We start from the raw sequence: 21,842 nt of genomic DNA on the forward strand, positions 1-21,842 counted from the left end.
CTGCGTCTCTCTCTGTCAAATAAATAAATAAAATCTTAAAAAAAAAAGAATATCTGATAATGGGGTGCCTGGCTGCTGAGTCAGTGGAGCATGTGACTCTTGATCTTGGGGTTGTGAGTTCGAGCCACACGTTGACTGAAAAGATTATTTAAAAATAAAATCTTAAAAAAATATATCTGGTAATAATAGTGAAAGCCACTTTCTAAAGTGAGTCTCTGGCAGGTAGAATCTTATTTTCCATACTTTTTTTGTGTGTTCTCTTTTACCTTTGGTAAAAAATATCAGGGTGGCTGAGGTGTTGAAAATTGAGATACATAACTGTGTTAGGTAACATCAAAGAATTTGAGTATTCCCAGGTGAGAAACGCCTTTATAACATTTCTTAGACAAAATTTAGTAGCCAATTTGGTAAAAATAATTTTTGGTAAAACTTTATACCATGGCCAGAATACTTGTATGCGAAGGAGACGCTATGTTTAAGTTCATTGTCATATTAACACAAAGAGAATTTGTACAGTTTATTTTCCAAATATTTGCTTGATGATTAAGATCTATAATATGAGTTTGAAGATTTTATGAGGTAGACTTAGAATTTAAAATGTTATAATGTACTTAAACATTAATTTTATGTTAAAATTGACCCATAGCTGCTCTTTGGCTTGGGAAAAGGAGTAGGGACTGAAAGATAAAGGTGATGGATGTATTTCAAGTGGAACCTAACTCAGGATTAAATAAAGTCTTTACTCTTGTTTTAAAGAAAACTTACTGATCTCATTGCTGCTACATTTGAAGACCTGTTTTTCTTCTTCAGACTCCAGCGGTTCTCTGGGAGTTTCTGCCTTGGCTTATATCCCTAGTTCTATGAGTTGTTACATTCCTTAATGGTAAAATGCTGTCCTAGCAAGATGGTGCCTTGAAGATCTACTTGGGGGGGGTTTAGTTTTTTCTTTCCTCCCCCCTTTTTTTTCCCTTTTTCTCTTTCTTTTTTTCTTGGCAGCAGCAGGCACCACTTTGTCTAATGAAATCTTACACAGAGTCCTACTGTAGGGAATAAATGGAAGTGGAGCTTCACTGATGAGAGTGAAAGTTGGTACCTGAGGTCCTGTCTGTTGGCCTCTTCCTTTCCTTGTCTGACAGAGAAGCACCGGAGGCCAGGGGAGGGTAAATTATTCAGAATTATAGAATTGCTTAACTAGGAAACAAGGTAAAGATCATCTCATGCAGAGGTTCTTACCTTTTTTCTGCCTCCATATGGTGGAAGCTTCCCCCTCCCCCCATAAACAAAGGAAAGAAAGTAAGTCTGGTGAGAATCACACATCTAGTTCAGCCATTTAGATGAAGGATCTGAGGCCCCCAGGGAGGAAGTCACCTGACCCTACTGTAGCAGCACTGAGCTGTGGATCCACTCCGGATGGTGGGATGGTGCTGCTTTATACGGCTCTGCCTCAGACTCTAGCCCAGGGCAGAGTGTGGTGTGGTTGTTCTTTATTAATTTCTGATTCAGAAGTAGAGGTTGTATCTTAGTCTAGTCAGTGGTTACTCTTTGCCTCTTTAAATGCTGAAGTTGCTAGAAAGAACAATATGATCGGAAATTGGGACATCAGATACCGTTCCAGAACACTGACTTAAAGGCCTGACTCCAAATTTGTAAATAAATGTGCTGTACAGGACACCCCCTAGTGGCCATGTTTCACAACTACAACTTACATTGCTTACATCTGCTCCTGCATTCAGAATCCCTGCCTTAATGAGCCCCTGCTAATGATGATGGCTAACCTCAGGTATATTAAGATGTTTTTTAAAAAAGGATTGAGAGTCCCTGTTTTAAGCATTTCTTAAAAGATACTTTTTTTACTAGTTGGATTTTTAATAAATTGTCTTTTGGTTCTAGGTAGGATTATTAAACCTAACTATGAAGTTTCATTTTAATGTCAGTATGGACAGCATTTAATGTCAATATGGAATCATTTCCCCGAAGAGCAGTGAGTGTGGTAGATTTTTCAAACTAGCTAAGTAATCCTACTACATCTAAACCACCGTTCTACCTCCAAACAATTTCTATTTTTTGTAGTATAAATGCCTGATGGATTTTCCCTGTAAAATTTGCTGTAGGACATTTTTATATAATTCTGAAATATTTCATACATATTTGTAAGCAGAGAAAGAACTTTTAATAAAGTTATTCCATCTAATTTCTTCCAGCTTCTACTTATTTTCATCTCCTTATACTCTTAGGCGGTCATTTGTTAGAAGAAAAATGTATGTTACATAGACTTTGTTCACTTAATTATTGTGAAGCCAAATCATAAAGCATCAAGGGGATAGTGGTAAAGTTCCAGAAAAGGATAATTTTCTGCTGATGGCCTTCTTCTTAGAGACTTCCATTATTAATATTCTGTTGTATAACTGATAACAGCCATTCAATTAGCATTATTTCTGATGGCAGGTAGGGTGCCTGCCTACGAACTGGGATATTTTAGAAGTCCTACCTGTTAAAATAAATATTGTTGTCTCTTCTCTTCTCTTCTCTTAGCAGTTGCAGACTTGCAAAGGATGTTCCCCACTCCTCCTTCCTTGGAACAGCACCCTGCATTTTCTCCTGTAATGAATTATAAAGATGGAATCAGTTCAGAGACAGTGACTGCCTTAGGCATGATGGAGAGCCCTATGGTCAGTATGGTTTCAACACAGCTCACTGAATTCAAAATGGAAGTAGAAGATGGATTAGGAAGTCCCAAGCCAGAGGAAGTAAAGGTAATTGCCAATATATTAATTTTATCAAGGCAGGGTGTTTTTTAAGCAGATTCACATACATCTTCAAAATACTATTATCTCTATGCCATGTATACATACGGTTCTAAGAATCCTCTGAATTGGATCACGAGGTACACTGCTTGGTATATTAACTCTAGTGTCTTAATTTAAAATTTTGGTATTAGCATTTTCTGCCGATTAGAGGAGAGAGATACTGAACTCCAGTCATTTTTGTTACTGTCGTGGTGTGTCCTAAGTTGTTCACCGGCATCATCACTGGCCTCCCCTTTGTTGTCACAGGACTTTTCATATGTGCACAGAGTTCCAACCTTTCAACCTTTTGTGGGATCCTCCATGTTTGCTCCACTGAAGATGTTGCCGAGCCAATGCCTGCTACCTCTGAAGATCCCTGACGCCTGTCTGTTTCGGCCTTCGTGGGCAATCCCTCCGAAAATTGAACAACTGCCCATGCCGCCTGCAGCCATTTTCAGTAGAGATGGCTACAAGTACGTGCAGGGACCGCGTCACGTTCCCTGCCCCGTCGAATGTGGTGTTGGTCTTAACCAAATATCTACCTAAAATGATGACATCAGCATAGCATGTGAAGCTTTCCTTTCTTGGCCACTCATGCTTCTGTGCACATTATTTTCTGTTGAAAATGTGCATATTTTCTAACTAAATTTTATGTACACAGATGAACTAAGGTTATTTGCAGAGACAACTGTGGTGTTCATGCTCATTCAGCATCAGATCTGTGTCTACCACAGAATCAAACACTAGATTGGAGTTGGTAATATTATTTGGATAGTGGTGGTATTTAGTTTATATATTGGTGATTCCAAATGTGCTTACTTCAGGCACTTTAAAATGAAGTGTTAGCATGGACATTTTCTCTGTTGCTGACCCCATGTCGTATAAGAAAGCAGCAGCGGGTGGTATGATATGGAAGAAGGAGGAGGGGGTGTTTATCATACAGCTTGGGCGCGTAGCGCTCTACCAAAAAACAGCAGTCTGTCACAGTGCGGATTCAGTTTCCCCTGTGATTAATAATTTCTTAATAAAATAAATGCTTTAAAAATATAAGGCCATAAACTCAAATTTCTGTCGGGACCAGGTAAACAATGTGTGGATGACATGGTTTGGGTAAAGCAAAAGATTTGGCACCACTGATGGTCAGTGTCATCCTCAGGGACAGTAGGAAAGAGCAGCGTCTTTGATGGAACTGTTAAGAGTATGCCTTATTTATTCATTCATTCATTCACCCATCTGTTCATCCGTCCATCCACCTATCCATTTTTTAAAAGATTTTATTTATTTATTCATGAGTGAGAGAGAGAGGCAGAGGGAGAAGCAGACTCCCTGCTGAGCAGGGAGCCCGATGCGGGACTCGATCCCAGGACCCTGGGATCACGATCTGAGCTGAAGGCAGACACTTAACCGACTGAGCCACCCAGGCGCCCAAGAGTATGCCTTATTTAAAGGGACTGTTTGCTATGCAATTACAGTGCATTGTTCAGGCAGGAATGTGGGAGACTGAAGTTCTGCACTTTTATGTAAATGTCCTTTTTAAAAATGGTGGTAGTTAATTCAGAGTTACATTTTAGGAGCCCATAAAACAATAAGACAAATTCCAGATCCAGTCTGTGGGCTGTATTTGTGACATCACATAAAACCATCTTGACAAAACCAACTTTAATGTCATAAACAGGCTTTCTGCGTAGGTATGTAGAGTCAGTGTCGGAATGTGAAAAACTGTGATAGAGTGTAGGATAAAAGAACCCAGACTTGGGGAGGTAGAGCTGTGCTGTCATAGGACTCCATTCCTGCCTTTTTTTGTTTACTCCTGTGTATGACCTTAAGTGACCAGCTTACCTGAGTCTTTCCCTTTTTTACGATGGTATAATCCTGCCTGACTTCCTGCACAAGATTTTTGAAAGGTTCCAATGGTTGTGGAAATATTGTGGCAATAACAACTAACCAGCAGGAGGAAAGAATGTGCTTAGAAGTACCCTGGTGGTGATCTCTGGGCTTGTTTTTGGCTGCCGTGCTCCAGTTGTACTTGAGCTTAAGTAGGGACTGATCTAGTCCGGCGGAGCTGATAAGCCCAGAAGGGTTGCCACACCATTCTCATCCAATGCAGCAGCTCCAGGAACCCATTTGACAGTTGAATTTCTTATACACGGAGACTCCTCAAAAAAGTGACATGGAGCCCTTTGCTGTATGATAGTTTAAATAATAAATAAATAATTTAGACCATTGTTTAGATGTATTAAATCTATCCCTTGCCATCCCAAAGATCCTTGGTATTCTCAACTGGCACTGTTAAGAACTTTCTTTGATGAAGGAAATGTTTTGTATCTGCACCTTCCAATATGGCATCCCTGCCCTGATGTTGTTGCCGTGCACCTCTTAAAATGTGGCTAGTTGAGACCAAGGCTGAATTTTTAGTTTTATTCATTCATTCATTCATTTATTTTTAAAGATTTTATTTATTTATTTGACAGGGAGAGGCACAGCGAGAGAGGGAACACATGCAGGGGGAGTGGGAGAGGCAGAAGCAGGTTTCCCATGGAGCAGGGAGCCCGATGCAGGGCTCCATCCCAGGACCCTGGGATCATGACCTGAGCCGAAGGCAGACGCTTAACGACTGATCCACCCAAGTGCCCCTAGGCTGAATTTTCAGTTTATTTAAGTTGATTTAAATTTAGCACATAGGGCTAGTGATAACACTATTGGATAGCACAATTCTAGACTATGTGAGTTCTTTCTGCTGGGGTCTCCCATCACCCTGGCCACCCCTTTGTCGCACTCAGCACACCAGCGCTCACTTGTTTGACATCTGTCATACTTGCTGTGAGCTAACTTTTCTTCCCCTTTTTACTGTTGAATACCCAGCACCTAGCATAGTGTTGGTACTCAGTTCATTTTTATTGAATGGGAAAAATCAGGTTACTATACAAGCTAAACCATTCTTACTACCTAGGGAGCAATTTAATTATTTAGGTTTTCATTTAGTAGTCATAGTTCCTTTTCTGATCTGAACTGTATAATATATTTCAGGGTTTTGTCAAACAGGAGAATTTGAATGGAGTCCAATTAGAGTGAAGATCATTATTACACACTTATTATTTTGGTCTCTGAGATAGCAGTGATTGCTAATCACGGTTTCTGGATCATTTTTTATCTGTACTCAAAGATACCACTGTGCTTCAGATTTAGTTTCTTTCTAGTGCTTGATTTGGGTTTTTTAAGCTGGTAGTTTAGGTATAGCTAGTTAAAAATCACAAGAAAATTATTTGAAGAGCCATTACTTTATGACATTCTTCTTCCAAATTATAAGTGAATGAATATGTAGTTTATTGGAAGGACATTAGTTTAAGCACAGTATTAATAGATTTCAAAAGAAAAGCATTAGATGAAATCTGTATTCTTTTGATACCTTCTAATTGGAAAGAATGGTCTCATTTGCTGTTTCACATGTACATTTAAGAATGTATGTAAAAAATTTTTTTACAATAATAAAACAAAACATCGTAGACTGTTTTGTTTTCTGTGTGGCTATTCCAAAAAGAAGTCATTGCTTATGAAAAAATAGATAACACAATGTGATCAGTCTGTGGGAACTAAAAATAATTGTGCTATAGGTAATGCATAGCATATTGAAAATTTACAATGAACTAAAAATTGCCTACAACCCCACAGAAATCTGTTAGAAGTTTGGAAGCTGTGATACAATATGTGTACCGTGCAATTCATCTAATTAATATAAGGTCTCCTAGCTACATGGGTGATATTGGTATTAATTGTAGTGTAATACCGGCCAGTGGGTTTCCTACAATTGAATTCCTTCATGGTCACTCAGTACTATAAAAATGCAAGCCTAGATAGGACTGTGCTTTGAAAATTAGAAAAATGGCAAATGTTCCTGTGTGTTTGATTATAACTGCTTTAGAATCATATATGGATTATGGCCTCAGAGGACAAGTACAGTGGCCGACTTTCAATTTTAAAAAGTGACAAAAATGTAATTGCAGATTAGATGGAAATTTTATCCTATGGTCTTCTAGCTAATTTAGCATCTGAACTCATGTGTTAAAAGTTCCACTTACCAGATACAGTTTTTTCAAAAATACATTGACCAAACCCAGCACCATGTTTTCTTGTAAGAACAGTAAAGTTCCCTTGAAAGATTAAGATGAAGATTGCTTAGATGTGGAATAAGTAGAAGGAAAATGGTGTATTATTCTTGGTGTATGGTGTAGTATTCTTCATACCTTGCTGCTTGCTTTCCGCTCCGCTTTTATTGACTCCTTTGAGTCCTTTTTTTCTTTTTTAAGAAAAAATTGACTCTACCTAGTGGTACTGCATAAATGATAAGAAATGCACAGGCCAGGTGGGGTAATTGTGTGTGTATTCCAGCTTCTCTGACGTGCACCCATTCCCGTTTGGTACTGTCTGTTGCAGTAATGTGCCTAGTGTCGGGAGCCTAGCAGACCCAGACTACCTGAATACACCACAGATGAACACTCCGGTGACGCTGAACAGCGCTGCCCCAGCCAGCAACAGTGGAGCAGGAGTTTTGCCATCTCCAGCAACCCCTCGCTTCTCTGTCCCCACACCACGAACCCCCAGGACCCCAAGAACTCCCAGAGGTGGGGGCACTGCCAGTGGTCAAGGGTCGGTTAAATATGATAGCACCGATCAGGGGTCACCAGCTTCTACCCCCTCTACCACGCGGCCCCTGAACTCTGTGGAGCCTGCCACCATGCAGCCAATTCCTGAAGCCCACAGTCTCTATGTCACCCTGATTCTCTCGGATTCTGTGATGAATATCTTTAAAGACAGAAACTTTGACAGCTGTTGCATCTGTGCCTGCAACATGAACATCAAAGGGGCCGATGTCGGGCTTTACATCCCCGATTCTTCCAACGAGGACCAGTATCGCTGTACCTGTGGGTTTAGTGCGATTATGAATCGCAAACTTGGCTACAATTCGGGACTCTTCCTGGAAGATGAGTTGGATATTTTTGGGAAGAATTCTGATATTGGTCAGGCTGCGGAGAGGCGCTTAATGATGTGTCAGACTACCTTCCTCCCTCAGATGGAGGGAGCCAGAAAGTCCCCGGAGCCACCTATAAGCCTCCTCCTCCTCCTCCAGAATCAACATACACAACCTTTTGCTTCACTGAGTTTCCTGGACTACATTTCCTCTAACAGTCGCCAGACTCTTCCCTGTGTAAGCTGGAGTTACGACCGGGTGCAAGCAGATAATAATGATTACTGGACGGAATGCTTTAATGCCTTGGAGCAGGGCCGTCAGTATGTGGATAATCCCACGGGTGGAAAAGTAGATGAAGCTCTGGTGAGAAGTGCCACTGTGCACTCTTGGCCTCACAGCAACGGTACGTTTCCCAGAATACATGTCTACTTTGAAAATTATTTTGGTATGATGGTAAATTATAAACTTTCTTTACTTTGTTACAGGACAGAATTTTAAACTTCATTTCTTAAAAAAAAAGAACTAAAGAGCTCTGTGGATAATCTTCTTAAATTTAAGGACTGGAGCAATGTTTTATATTGAAACACTTTTTGAGGAGACTATTTTGTGAAAACTTCTTCTCAAATTAATTCCTATAGGCAGTTCCTATGGAAAACTTACGATTGCTGCATATCTGCATCGATGAGAGTACACAGATGAATAGTTTGTGCACCTTGCATGTTTAAATCTACCCGTTCTAGATCAGTCATCCATGATACTTCTTCATGAAGCCTTCTACCCATTTCCAGAGCATTTTCTCCTTCCTTTGCTTTTCCAGTGTTTTGCATCTCTTATAACAATGATTACAGTTTAGTTTGTGTTGTGGTTCCTGAGGCATGTCACTGGCTCTTCTATTATGAAAAGCTCCAGTTGACAAATAATCTGTGATGTTGAGCTCTTAAGTGAGCCATGCAACTTGCTGTTCCCTTCCCTTACTCATTCACTCTACTGTGATGCATCCTGGGGGCCAAAATGACTGAGACAAGGCACCTCTCTGAGGGATTTTCTAATCTATTCTGGAAGATGGACATCAGATTAATCAAATAATTATACAAATTAGCATATTATTAGGGGGAACCGTTATAAGCGAAGAAAGCGTGGGGTGGGAGGGTCTTCCTAGGCTGAGGATCGGGAAAGACCTCCTTTAAAGAAGTAGTAACATCAGAGATTTCAGTGCCAAGTACAGAGTAACTGGCTAAAGAGGGTAGAGAGCAAAGAATTGTGCCCCAGGCAGAAGGAGCAGCAAGAGGGAAGGCCCAGAGTTATATAGAGCTTGGAGCTTTCAAAGAACTGAAGGCTCTGTTTCAAATAAACAAATCTCTTTTTTTTTTTTTTTTTTATAAGGGGGGTGGTGCCTGGGTGGTTCATTTGGTTAAGCATCTGACTCCTGATTTTGGCTCAGGTTATGATCTCAGCGTCATGAGATCGAGCCCTTAGTTAGGCTCTGCGCTCAGTGGGGAATTTGCTTGAGATTCTCTCCCTCCCCCCCCCCCAATGAATAAATACATCTTCAAAGAACTGAAGGAAGCTTGGAGCTGGCTAGATTCCCAAGAGCCATTTGAGACCTGCTGGGGCTGGGATCCCTAATAAATCATTGATAGGTTTATGAAGAAGCATTGACATCTGATGGAAATGGCAGGAATGGTGGAGAGACGAGGGGGTTAGTGCAGCGGCTCAAATAAGAAATAATAGCTTGGTTTCTTGTCTTGGCAAAGGAGATGGAAAAGAAGTGGAAACATTCAAGAGATATTGAAGAGGTAGTCGGACTGTAGGACTTGGTAGTGGGTTGGATTTTCGGGGTCACAGAGAGCGAGATGTTAAGGAAGACACCTGGGTTTGTGACTTGTAAACCTGGACAGATAGTGATGTCATTCAAAGATAGGTGTACTGGAGGAAGACCAGGTCTGGGGAGAAAGCTTCTAAGTTGAATTTTGGAAATTTTAAAGATCTCTTCTGAGATATCCAGGTAGATGTCAGGTAGACACTTAGGGCTTCACGGGCCTGCAGCTTAGAGGAAAGGGAGTAGTTGGTTTGTAGATACTCAAGTCAGGGGCACAGAGGAGGAGGAAAGCTCACTGAGGAGGAGGAAACCTAGAATGACAAGAGGGCTTGGGACAGAGTTTTGGTGAATTCTGCTATGTAACCAAGTTTCAAGAAAGAGAAGAGTGAGTGGTCAAGAAGCATTAAAGTGCTGCTGAGCTTTTAAGAAGAGGATTAAACATATCTTTTGATCATGGTGAGGAACTGCTTCTGTAGAAAGGTGGGAACAGGTTGGGCTGGCGTGGTCGGTTACATGAATGAAACATGGACCTTGCTCTGAACAGCTCTCACCCTTGTAGGGGAGAAGGTTATATAAGCTTCCTAAATACAGTTGGAAATCTGGAATGAGAAAGTATGTTTAGAGGACAGAGATCAGTAGAGTAGGGGATGATAGACATTTTCTGAGTAGCCAAGCCAGGAGACTTCTCGGAGGTGGAGACTTGTAAGGAAGTATTCAAGGGGTTACACTCATGTCTGCAACTGCTTAGGTTTGAGCTCAGTGCCTTGTACTTAGCAGGCCTCTAATAATGTCTGCCAGATGCATTTATGAATTAAAGTACGGTCTTTCCCCTAAAGAAATGTGGGTGATTATCTTGGGTGGTTCCTTTTACTAGATGGTAGCCTTCAGACAGAAGAGCAGTGTGTGGGTGGATCAGTACTGTCATCTCTGGATATGAAGAATAGCAGAGTCTTTTGCAGGGGAGGTTTGGGTTCCAAAGTCAGAAGCTTAGTACCAGACAGATAATGTAAATGAATGATGCCGGAGCCAGATTTGCAAGCAGCAGTGCCCTCGCCGTGTTTGGCAGTAACACGTTCTCTGCTGCGTGCACACGAGTAGCCACAAAGAATGATGTCTGCTTTTTTCTCTGACCTGTGGTTCTCTTGGTCTGTGATTTTCCAACTTTTGATAGGAGCCATGGGTACAAGAAGTACTTTTTTCTATACCATAAGAAAAAAAGAAGCCCAGGCTTGAAGATAAAGGCGCTCACCACTGCTTCCTTCTCAGGCAGGCAGCAGAGCTGGGTGGGGAGAGCCGTCTGAAGGGGGCACTGCTCCTTCAGTCCAGCCGTGCTGCTCGTGCAGGAATGTGGTCTGCGGCTTCCCAGGTCTCCCAGTTTTTCCTCGAGATGCTGGAAATTTAGATTAGCAACTTGTGTTTGATTTAGGGATATACCTAGAGATGTCTTCACCCTGTGTTTCAGATTTAGTTGGTAGATAAACCTTAGATTTCCATCTGTGCTCCTTTCCTAATCAGCTAGAAGAGGAAGGGTAAGGAAAGGTCTTTAGGTATGCAGCTCATCACCTCAAACTTCATTAGCTCTTTCTTCAGATCTTTTTGAGAATTTGATGAGCGTTTATGGACCTTTCTCCCTGGAAAAGAATACGCATATGTTCATGCGTGCACAGTTTTGCATAGAGTCTGAGAGGTTTTTCAGGTTCTATGTTAAGAGCCCCTCCTCTTAGTAGGAAGAATGTTACTTCTGAAACCATGAGTCCTACCTTTTTCTGTGGACAGATGGCTTTTGGTCCTGTCATTGCTTTCGTCATGTTTTCTTATGCCTCTGCCTGTGTGGAAAGTTGTCTTTCTCTCTGTGCACTTTGTATTTTGTGAAAACATTTTACATTAAGAGCATTTTAAACAGTTTTTAAGAGCTTCTATTTAAGTCCTCCCCCCACACTGATCATACTTTCAAAAACTTTGATATTTGTAAATAAAAATAATACAGTAGTCAAACTTTCACAGCCCTCTTTTCCTATGAACAACCTTGGACACCGATTTGTATGATTTTAAAGAGTCAGGCCTATCCATCCTTTTACTTCTGAGCAATTCTACAGTTAACCTCTTATGTACAGAGTAACCTATTTCTCTTTTTATTATTTCCAATAGTAAATTATAAATTACTTTATAATAATAAAGTAATAAAATACCTTTTCTCTTGGCTGGGAAGTCAAGCATTTTAGAATCTACTGAAAATAAAATCTACCACGAATAACGTCTTTGTCATGGACTATAACTGAGGTCCATAATGATGGCAAGAAAGAGGAGAGTGTTGATCCCCCTTTATGATTTCTGTTCCTTTTCATTTCCTTTCTCTTCCAGTGTTAGACATCAGCATGCTCTCCTCCCAAGATGTGGTCCGCATGCTGTTGTCACTGCAGCCCTTTCTCCAAGATGCCATCCAAAAGAAGCGCACGGGCAGGACCTGGGAGAACATACAGCATGTGCAGGGACCACTGACCTGGCAGCAGTTCCACAAAATGGCAGGACGGGGAACCTATGGTAGAATCTCTTCCCTCTTTCAATTCCTTCTTAAATTTTTTTTTGTTCCATAAAAGCTAGCTTTAGTTACTGTCAAGCCCTAGCTTCACTGACAAAGTATAATCTTTTTCTTCATGACTATTAAATTTTATAATCTTTGTTCTTTCCTAAAGTCAGTTTGGAGTTAAGTTTTCTAAGCATCTTTGGCAGAATCCAGGTCAGTGAGGAAAATAATACTTAAATAGAGTATTCATTAGATTTTCCTCATCTTCCTGATCCTCATTGTATTTTCATCTGGATGAACTTCTGAACTAGTTCTGTCAACTTCTTCCTAGTCAGGATTATAATGCTTAATTTAAAGGAAATGATGTAGTGCTGCTTGGAAAACTAACTGTAACTTGTTCTAATCTGCCCTCTGATCTTATTGGACCTTTCTAAGTACGTTCTGACTCATTGAAATAAGGTTCTTCATCGGGGGCCATATAATTAGAGGATTTGAAGAATACTTTTGAGAGTGATCCTGTCAACCTACGAGGAAATTTCTGATGCCAGAATTAAGACTAATGCACCAAGAACTTCTTAGTTGTCCAGGTTGTGGGAAACAGACTTGCAAGCACCTTTCTAACTGCCTTTTTGTTACAGGTTCAGAAGAATCTCCTGAGCCATTGCCCATTCCCACTCTGCTGGTAGGCTATGACAAAGACTTCCTCACCATCTCACCATTCTCTTTGCCATTTTGGGAGAGGCTGTTGTTGGACCCATATGGGGGCCACCGTGATGTTGCCTATATTGTGGTGTGTCCAGAAAATGAGGCCTTGCTCGAAGGAGCCAAAACTTTTTTCAGGGACTTGAGCGCTGTATATGAGGTGAGAATGACATGAAAATCGTTTTTGTGATTTGAGTCCTCAGATTGTTTCTAGCTATGACTAAATTTTAAAGAACAAATATCTTCAAGGTAGATCTCAAAGAAAATTTGCAAATAGTTGGAGGATAAAGGAGAGAATTAAATTGGCAAGTTTTCCTGAAAGTAAGTTGCTTTTCCCTCTTGGCTTTACATTTTGTTAGATTTAGAAGACTTTGCTCTGCCAGCCTTACCACACATCTTACAATTCTGCCAGCTGTTTTTTCCTCATTTATGTGCTTGAGTTTAAAAGTTTTGCTTACCAGATGGTGTTCTGGCTGTTCAGAAGATGACCTTTACAAAAACAAAATGCATCTCTTTTGCGGGGGGTGGGGGGTCCTGAAAACAGTATAAAAATGTTTATCTTGAAGATTTTTGAATCAAAAGATAAATTTAATGAATCATGTCCCTGTTGTGTATTTAACACTACATTCATCTTAATACTAAAATTTTGATACAGATTAATAATGTAATAACCATAATAATTTAAAAGCCGGTAGATCATTTTATCTATTTAGTACACAAATTACTGTTACTATTGAAAAATTAGAATCATGAGTATCTCTGAAGGATAAGTGCCACATTTTTTCTGCCAAAATATATGTACAGTAAATTCTTCATATCTTATACTTCTAATATCTTTATTTTTGGCAAGATTAAATGAAATTAGTATTTATGAAGAACTGTTAACAGGCATATTATAAACATGACAAGAGTGTTTGTTAAAGAAGATGCCAAGTTGAATTTCTAAAATATTTCATAACGGAACATTCGCTATCTAGAAATGGATGGGCACACATGAAATAGCAAACTTAAATGTTGCTACAAAGAAGTGAGATGCTAATATATGAGGTAATAGCATCAGTTAAGCCCCTAAAGGAACCCTTAGATACAGTAATTTCTATACAGTGCCTGACCCATGGATGTGTAATGCTATTAAATCATAAGGACCATAACACAGAAAACTTGTCTAAGCAATTATTTTAAAGCCCAGCTCTTCTCTTGGATGGAACTTTGAAATGAGTTAAAAAACATAAAAGCATTGCTGTATCTTTTTAGAGCCTAATGACTTTACTAGGATTGCTCATTTGGCGGTAGTACATACCTGGTTAAGAAGAGTGTGTGCTAGAGAACTTTGTAGGGGCTTGGTAAGCCTTCAGTTATCACCTCTAATAAGGGATAATGTGGGCTCTCCTGTTGGTGAACAGATAGTTAAGTAGCTTATTTTTTGCAGGTGTATTATATTAATTCTTTGCCATAAGTACCCATTTAATGTCCTGGAGATTAATAACAGAATCTCATTGTGCTTAAAACAACTATTTACTTTTAAAAAGTGATCAGCATATCCACTGCTTCAGTGGCCTCTGCTATTGGTGGTCTCCAAATGTAACAGTGTAACAGGTGGCCCATAGAATTTTAATATTATCTTATGGGAAAACATTATGAGTAGGGATTACTTAAGAGGTTTTAGTGGACATATGTCTCAGTCAGCCTTAGTAGGCAGGAATCTGGTTAATTCTTTATTTGACCATTAGCAGTCAGGTAGTGCTCAGCGATCTTCCCTTGTGTGGGAGGAATTGGCTGGGGTGAAGAAACATTTATTTTTCTTTAGAGGGTCTAGGCCAGTTTTTGGAGAGACAGATAGCAGTCTCAGCATACATTATAATTACCAGAAAGGACCAGCGTATAATGTTGGTTTGGTTGCTTGTGTTAACGCTAAAAGAAAAAAAAAACCCAAATACTTCCATGAGGATGATAAAGAGTTCCCCCCACTGATGACAGGAGTGGTTCCTATTGTAAATAATGATCTTGCTTGTGGTATCAGATGTGTAGGCTTGGGCAGCACAAGCCCATTTGCAAAGTGCTACGAGATGGGATCATGCGTGTGGGAAAGACAGTGGCCCAGAAGCTGACTGACGAGCTTGTGAGCGAGTGGTTCAACCAGCCGTGGAGCAGTGAGGAGAATGACAATCATTCCAGACTCAAACTTTATGCGCAAGTTTGCCGCCATCACCTAGGTAAATGGGAATTTATTTGGCCAAGTAGAATCTGAGAAGTAAAATAGCAAATTGTCCCCCTTTGGGAAGCAGCATTATGCTACTTTCGTCTCAGGTAATGTTAGTGTTCCATTACTGTATTTATTTAGGTCTAATTTCTTTGTTCTAGGTCGTTAAATGCTAATTTTTATGTGCACACACATTCTTTAAAAGCAATTTAAAGTTGCCTAAAGAAGTCATATCTAATTTACTCCACATTTTGAAAACTTAGCAGCAGGACTTGGTATTAACTGCTTAAGTTTAACCAACATTCCCAAGAGAATCTTGGAAGCTTTTAAAGCTCAGTACACAGAAGAGCCTGGTATACCGTGGTGACTATAGAATAGATGGCTTCTCAGTTTTCAGTGCAGGCAGGCAGAGTCAGTCTGAAAGGAAAATGTTACAAGGGATTGATTTTCTTTTTGTTCTTTTCTTTTTTTTCAAATAAGCCTCTTCACCAGAATTAATAAAAAGTAGCTTCGTATTCATTTCCATGTTTGCAGAATATAGAAGCATATATTCAAGTGTGGAGATAGCATTTTGGGTGTCATAATCAGAGTACTGCAGCCTGAAAGCATAATTTTTAAAAAAGTGGCCATTCTGAATTTCTGATTCAGTCCGACACTGCAGAACATCACTGATGTCACCTCTCTGCACGTCCTCTTTCAGCACCTTATCTAGCCACTCTGCAGCTCGATAGCAGCCTGTTGATACCACCTAAGTACCAGTCCCCACCAGCAGCAGCACAGGGACAAGCTACACCTGGGAATGCTGGGCCTCTAGCTTCAAATTCAGGATCAGCAGCGCCCTCAACTGGCAGTGCATTCAATCCCACCTCTAACAGCAGTTCTGGGAACCCGACAGCAAGTAGCTCCGCATCTGGTTCCTCTGTGCCACCCGTCTCATCATCTGCCCCTGCTCCTGTTATTAACCAGATCAGCACTACCTCTTCTTCAGGATTCAGTGCTAGTGTTGGAGGGCAGAACCCCAGCACTGGGGCCAGTTCTGCAGATAGAACGCAAGGGAACATAGGCTGTGGTGGAGACACTGAGCCTGGGCAGAGCTCCTCTCAGCCCTCTCAGGATGGACAAGAAAGGTATGTTGTTCGCCGATTGAGACGAGTGGCTTTAGCTTGGACTCCTTACTTACTCTTCTGCATGCGTCTGTCCCCCTCAACGTCATGAATCTCTCAATCTAGTGAAGTGCTCTATTTCTCTTCTTCCCAAAAGGAAGTAACAACTGTCAGTCTGTTGCTTCAGTGTTAAGAAATTTGAGACTTCTTATAAACTTACTAGCTTCGTAGTAAGTTTTACTGATAATTCTACTATTACTATGTGAACAGAATATACGGATAATAGCAATAGTAAGCCATTACCACTAACATTAATAGTATTATAAAACATCTTTTTAGAATATGGCCCCAGGAAAAAGAGGGAGTGGAAAAAGAGATCTCCCATTTAAAGGAGTATATTGTCATTTCCCACCTGTCTTGGTACTAATTGGCTTGGTTTGCTTTCATTTGGTAATACACATATTGATGTTATATTTAATCTGTAATCATCGTCCAGGGGGTCGGTGTGCTCTGGAACTGGTTTATTTGTGTGACTTGTATTTGTTTTGTGCATCTCATAAGTGGCTCTCTCTGCAGTGTCACAGAACGAGAGAGAATAGGAATTCCCACTGAGCCTGACTCTGCAGACAGCCAGGCCTATCCTCCAGCTGTTGTCATTTACATGGTGGACCCCTTCACTTACACTGCAGACGAAGACTCCACTTCTGGAAACTTTTGGCTGTTGAGTTTGATGCGCTGCTACACAGAGATGCTAGATAATTTACCTGAGCATATGAGAAATTCTTTCATTCTCCAGGTAACTATTTGCAACTTTATTTTTCCCTTTTATTATTGTTTTTTGTGAAATACAAGTTCATGATTTTTTTTTTAATTGGAAGTACATGAAAGCTATAAAGGAAAAGATATTCATAATTCTACCTTTAGATTAAGTCACCATTGCATAACATTTTGGTATATTTCTAGCCTTTTTTGTGTATGTTTGTTTACAGAGTTGCAATCATACTTTTAGTATAATTTTTATTCTTTAATACTTAACATTCATGAATACTTTTCCATGTTGTTTAAAATTCTTACAAGCAGCATTTTAAAGAGTGCATGTTCTCCATATTTATTATTGTGCAGATATTAATTTGTTTCTAAATTTTGCTATTACAAATAAAGCTGTAATAAACAAACATCTTTATACTCTCTTTTTCACACTTCAGGTCATTTCTTAAAGTGTATTCTTAGATATAGTACTGATAAATAATAACCAGATTCCTTTCCAGAAAAGTTACACTTCTTACACTCCCTTCATTGAGCAGTCAGTGAGTGTGCGTTGTTCACTACCGCCTTGCCAGCTTTATAGTGTAATAATTTTACAAGATTTTGGTAACAGGTGAAAAATGGTACCTTGGGTGTTTGGGTTTTGTTTTACTGTCACTTTCACTAAAGCCATCTTACAGAATTAAAATACTGAAATTAAAGTTACCAGAATAGGTTGTTGATTGTTTTTCATCATGAAGTTTGTGTCTCACATCCTTAGACAATAGTTCCAAAGTTACCACGCACACTATGTGTATATATGATAAAAAGGAGAACTACATTAAGAAGCAAGTTTTAAAATTTTGGAGCATGGCAACAATAAATTGACACTTTATCCCTAAAAAAGGAACAGAGTGATTTCTAAGTGACTGTAACTTGACCAACAAGTTGAAATATTTTCTTCAGTTGTTGGTGTATCTTTGTAATAGAGGGTTTTATGTCATCTAAGGAATTGAGTTAAATTATGTAAACTATATATATATGTATTATAATTGATTTGATTTGATTTTAAGCAATCTCTGCATCCCATGTGGGGCCCGAAATCACAGCCCCGAGATCAAGAGTTGCATGCTCCAGTGACTGAGCCAGCCAGGAGCCCCTTATATATTTTAAAACTAGAGCTCCCTGCCCTCTTTCAGCAAAGAATTCATGCCATTTCATTTCCCAAGTGCATTAGATCTCAGTTTCTAGTTGTGTTTGTGTTTGTGTGTATAGATTGTGCCTTGCCAGTACATGCTGCAGACAATGAAGGACGAACAAGTTTTCTACATTCAATACTTGAAGTCCATGGCGTTTTCAGTGTACTGCCAGTGCCGGCGACCTCTGCCCACACAGATCCACATTAAGTCCCTCACGGGATTCGGGCCTGCTGCCAGCATCGAGATGACCCTCAAGAACCCAGAGGTAGGTGGTAGCACAGCAGAAATTGCCAAAAGAGTGCTTTTATACTAGGAAAGCAGGCCAGGAGAGTTGGCTGCTGGGGTGGTCTTTGGCCTTTGTTAAGATTGGGAGGTTTCTCTGATCCTTAATTTAAAATAGAGGAGGTACTTCTCTAAACTTGTATAATTTTTTGAGAAAAGAGGCAAGTAAACTCTCTGTTTTTGGATGTAGGACCTAAGGCAGCAATATACTCATCACTTTTACTTACTGATGTTGGACTTTCCTGTGTTTATTTTGTTTTTTTATTTTTTGAAGCTAATATGTTATTAAATCACGAACTCTCTTCCTTCCCCAGCTCTCTTCTTTCCTGGTACGGCAGCCGTGCCTGTGTTTATTCTGCAGGAGCTCCTCATTTTCCGAAGCACATTTTTACAGGGGCTTGCTTTCTCTTCCCTTATCTCAGTGCTTCTGATCTATAAATGAATGCTTTTTCTCTCCATCTTCTTAAACCTACTTCCCACAAATATGTACCTCTAGAGGAATTTTAAAACACCAAACAAAAGTTGTATATTTTATTTTACTCATCATTTTATCCTGAAGATAGATGAACAGAGCAGTGTTTAGAAGTTTCAAAGCTTTCAGAAATCAGTTCCCACAACTTTTATTGCATGAAAGTTTACCTGTTAGTAAAAGTCAGCAAACACTTCTTCACCATATAAAGGAACTTAAAAACACCAAAACCTGCTGATTTTAGTTGGTAATGTAAGTTTTCCTGAGAAACACAATGAAATGCTTATCTCTTGGATAAATAAAAACTTAGAAGTGGGAAAAAATGAGGCATGTGGTTAATACCACATTTGTTGTCACTTGATCCAGAAGAAATGGCTTAGCCCACAACCCACATTTATTCTGCAGTTATGTACAGTTTTTGTCTCTGGCAGTTCAGGTTGGTTTATTCTTTGGAGTTTTAATTTTTTCACTTTTGTGAACAGTTCATCTCTTTTCTCTGTTAGCTTTTTCTAGAATTAAAAAAAAAATTATTTCTACTTGTTTCTTCTTTTGTCTCCAGAAATTGAGTTATTGCCTTTCTTTATAAACGTAGACTTTTTAGTTCTTTACCTCTTGTGGTTATTCTGCGGTTCAGATGCAGTCATTCCTTATGCTTTGGTAAGAAGTTATCACAATTTCAAATTATAACTCATAGTGTTCTGCATTTTCATAGAGGGGAGCAAAGGCCGACTACCTGTATTAAGATGTCTTGAGGCATTACCTAAAAGTTTTAAAGTTTATAACATACTGGCAGAACACGGTCAATAGTTCCTGAGATAAATGGCTGAATCTAGATGAAAATAAATGGCAAAAATAAGCCTTTTTTTCCCTTTTGCTTTGGAACAGGAAGAGAAAGAAATCATTTGACTTAAATCAAATGTTAGGAGTATTTCCTGAGGTTTATAAATTTTTACATGTATATGGTAATGATTAGTTGCTAAATGCTGCTGCTCCCCTCAGTCTGCAGCTAGAACAGGGCACTTTCATTCAGTAAATGCAGCCCAGTGTCTGCTGTGTGCCAGGCACTAGGGTAGGTGCTGAGGATGTGGTGGTGAGCACGACAGCCAGGCCTCTGCATTCGGGAATTCCGAATCTCTGCTGCGGCACAGTCTTATGCAAGCACATTTTACATAAGAAGGAATGGATTTTAGTACTTACCGTGCAAGTATTAGAAGAAATCCTGTTGGTGGTGTCTCTTTTGTTTTTCATAGAATATACGGTATCTGAAAAGCAGTTTGGGAATAGTATTTTACTTTGTGATTTATCACAGGCTGTCTATTGCATCTAAGATATTTGACCTTCAGCCTTTTACTTTTTGCTGAACTTTTCAGGCGGTCTCACCTGGACTCTTTTGTTTGAAAGCTTTGTTGAGGCATAATTCGCATGTTATAACATTCACCCTTTTAAAAATTGCATAGTTCAGTGGTTCTTAGTTTGTTCACAGAATTGTACAACTATCACTGCTGTCTCATTTTAGAACATTTTGCCAACCTGGAAGGAAACGCCATACCTATTAGCAGCCAATCATTTCCCCTCCCCCAGCCCTTGACAGCCACTAGTCTACTTTCTGTCTCTGTGGAGTTTCCTGTTTTGGACACTTCCTATAAATAGATCATACAATATGTAGTCTTTTATGTCTGGCTTCTTTCATTTAGCATGTTTTCAAGGTCCATTCATGTCATAGCATGTATCGTATTTTATTTCTTTTTATGGTTAAATGATACTCCATCGGATGGGTATACCACATTTTGTTTACTCATTCTTTAGTGGATGCACATTTGGGTTTTTCCACTTTTTAGCTATTGTGAGTAATACTGCTTTGAACATTTGTGCACAAGAGTTTATGTTTAAAATGGTTTACGAACGAACTCTTGGTAAATACCTAGGAGTAGACTTTCCAGGTATAGGGAAAATGAATGGGTCGATGATAAGGTTAGCTTTGAAACTTTGAGCACATTATTGAATATCTCTAGCCCTGTGTTTTATATCCCTAAAATGAAGGAATTGGATTAGACTCTTTCTCAGGTCTTTATTTATTTTAGCTTTAAAATTCTGTAATTTCGTCAGTGTATGCTACATGTACATATGTATGTATGAATATGTATTGTTTCAGGGATCAGCAACTATGTGGGCTCAATCTAGCCTGCTACAGCCTGTATTGGTATGATCTGGATAAGAATGATTATTACATTTTTATTTTTATTTTTATTTTTAATTTTTTTATTGTTATGTTAATCACCATATATTACATCATTAGTTTTTGGTGCAGTGTTCCATGATTCATTGTTTGTTCATAACACCCAGTGCTCCATGCAGAACGTGCCCTCCTCAATACCCATCACCAGGCTAACCCATCCCCCTACCCCCCTCCCCTCTAGAACCCTCAGTTTGTTTTTCAGAGTCCATCATCTCTCATGGTTCGTCTCCCCCTCTGACATACCCCCCTTTTCTTCCTCTCCTGTTATCTTCTTTTTCTTTTTTCTTAAAATATGTTGCGTTGTTTCAGAAGTACAGAACTGTGATTCAGCAGTCTTGCACAATTCACAGCGCTCACCGTAGCACATACCCTCCCCAATGTCTATCACCCAGCCACCCCATCCCTCCCACCCCCAACCACTCCAGTAACACTCAGTTTCTTTCCTGAGATTAAGAATTCCTCATATCAGTGAGGTCATGTGATACATGTCTTTCTCTGATTGACTTATTTCACTCAGCATAACACCCTCCAGTTCCATCCACGTCGTTGCAAATGGCAAGATCTCATTCCTTTTGATGGCTGCATAATATTCCATTGTGTATATATACCACATCTTCTTTATCCATTCATCTGTCGATGGGCATCTTGGCTCTTTCCACAGTTTGGCTATGGTGGACATTGCTGCTATAAACATTGGGGTACACGTACCCCTTCGGGTCCCTACATTTGTATCTTTGTGGTAAATACCCAGTAGTGCAATTGCTGGATCGAACGGTAGCTCTAATTTCAACTGTTTGAGGAACCTCCATACT

The 21,842-nt window shown here is 39.6% G+C and overlaps 1 protein-coding gene across 2 annotated transcripts in view; it reads left to right on the forward strand.

The window, feature by feature from the left end:
- The window catches only part of MED13L (mediator complex subunit 13L), a 301,400-nt gene that overhangs the window by 257,624 nt on the left and 21,934 nt on the right, over positions 1-21,842 (forward strand). The window contains exons 15-23 of one of the 2 annotated variants that reach the window (XM_028116491.2): positions 2,533-2,753; positions 3,054-3,259; positions 7,218-8,155; positions 11,933-12,112; positions 12,734-12,957; positions 14,818-15,010; positions 15,698-16,124; positions 16,677-16,896; positions 18,120-18,308. In XM_028116491.2, the coding sequence (XP_027972292.1) occupies positions 2,533-2,753; positions 3,054-3,259; positions 7,218-8,155; positions 11,933-12,112; positions 12,734-12,957; positions 14,818-15,010; positions 15,698-16,124; positions 16,677-16,896; positions 18,120-18,308 (2,798 nt within the window). The remainder of the gene's footprint in view (positions 1-2,532; positions 2,754-3,053; positions 3,260-7,217; positions 8,156-11,932; positions 12,113-12,733; positions 12,958-14,817; positions 15,011-15,697; positions 16,125-16,676; positions 16,897-18,119; positions 18,309-21,842) is intronic. The other variant, XM_028116492.2, reaches the window with a different exon arrangement.

This window comes from Eumetopias jubatus, unplaced genomic scaffold (genome assembly GCF_037043125.1).
Source record: "Eumetopias jubatus isolate StellerSeaLion01/CBP00866 unplaced genomic scaffold, mEumJub1_p1.0 scaffold_16, whole genome shotgun sequence".
NCBI lineage: Eukaryota > Metazoa > Chordata > Mammalia > Carnivora > Otariidae > Eumetopias > Eumetopias jubatus.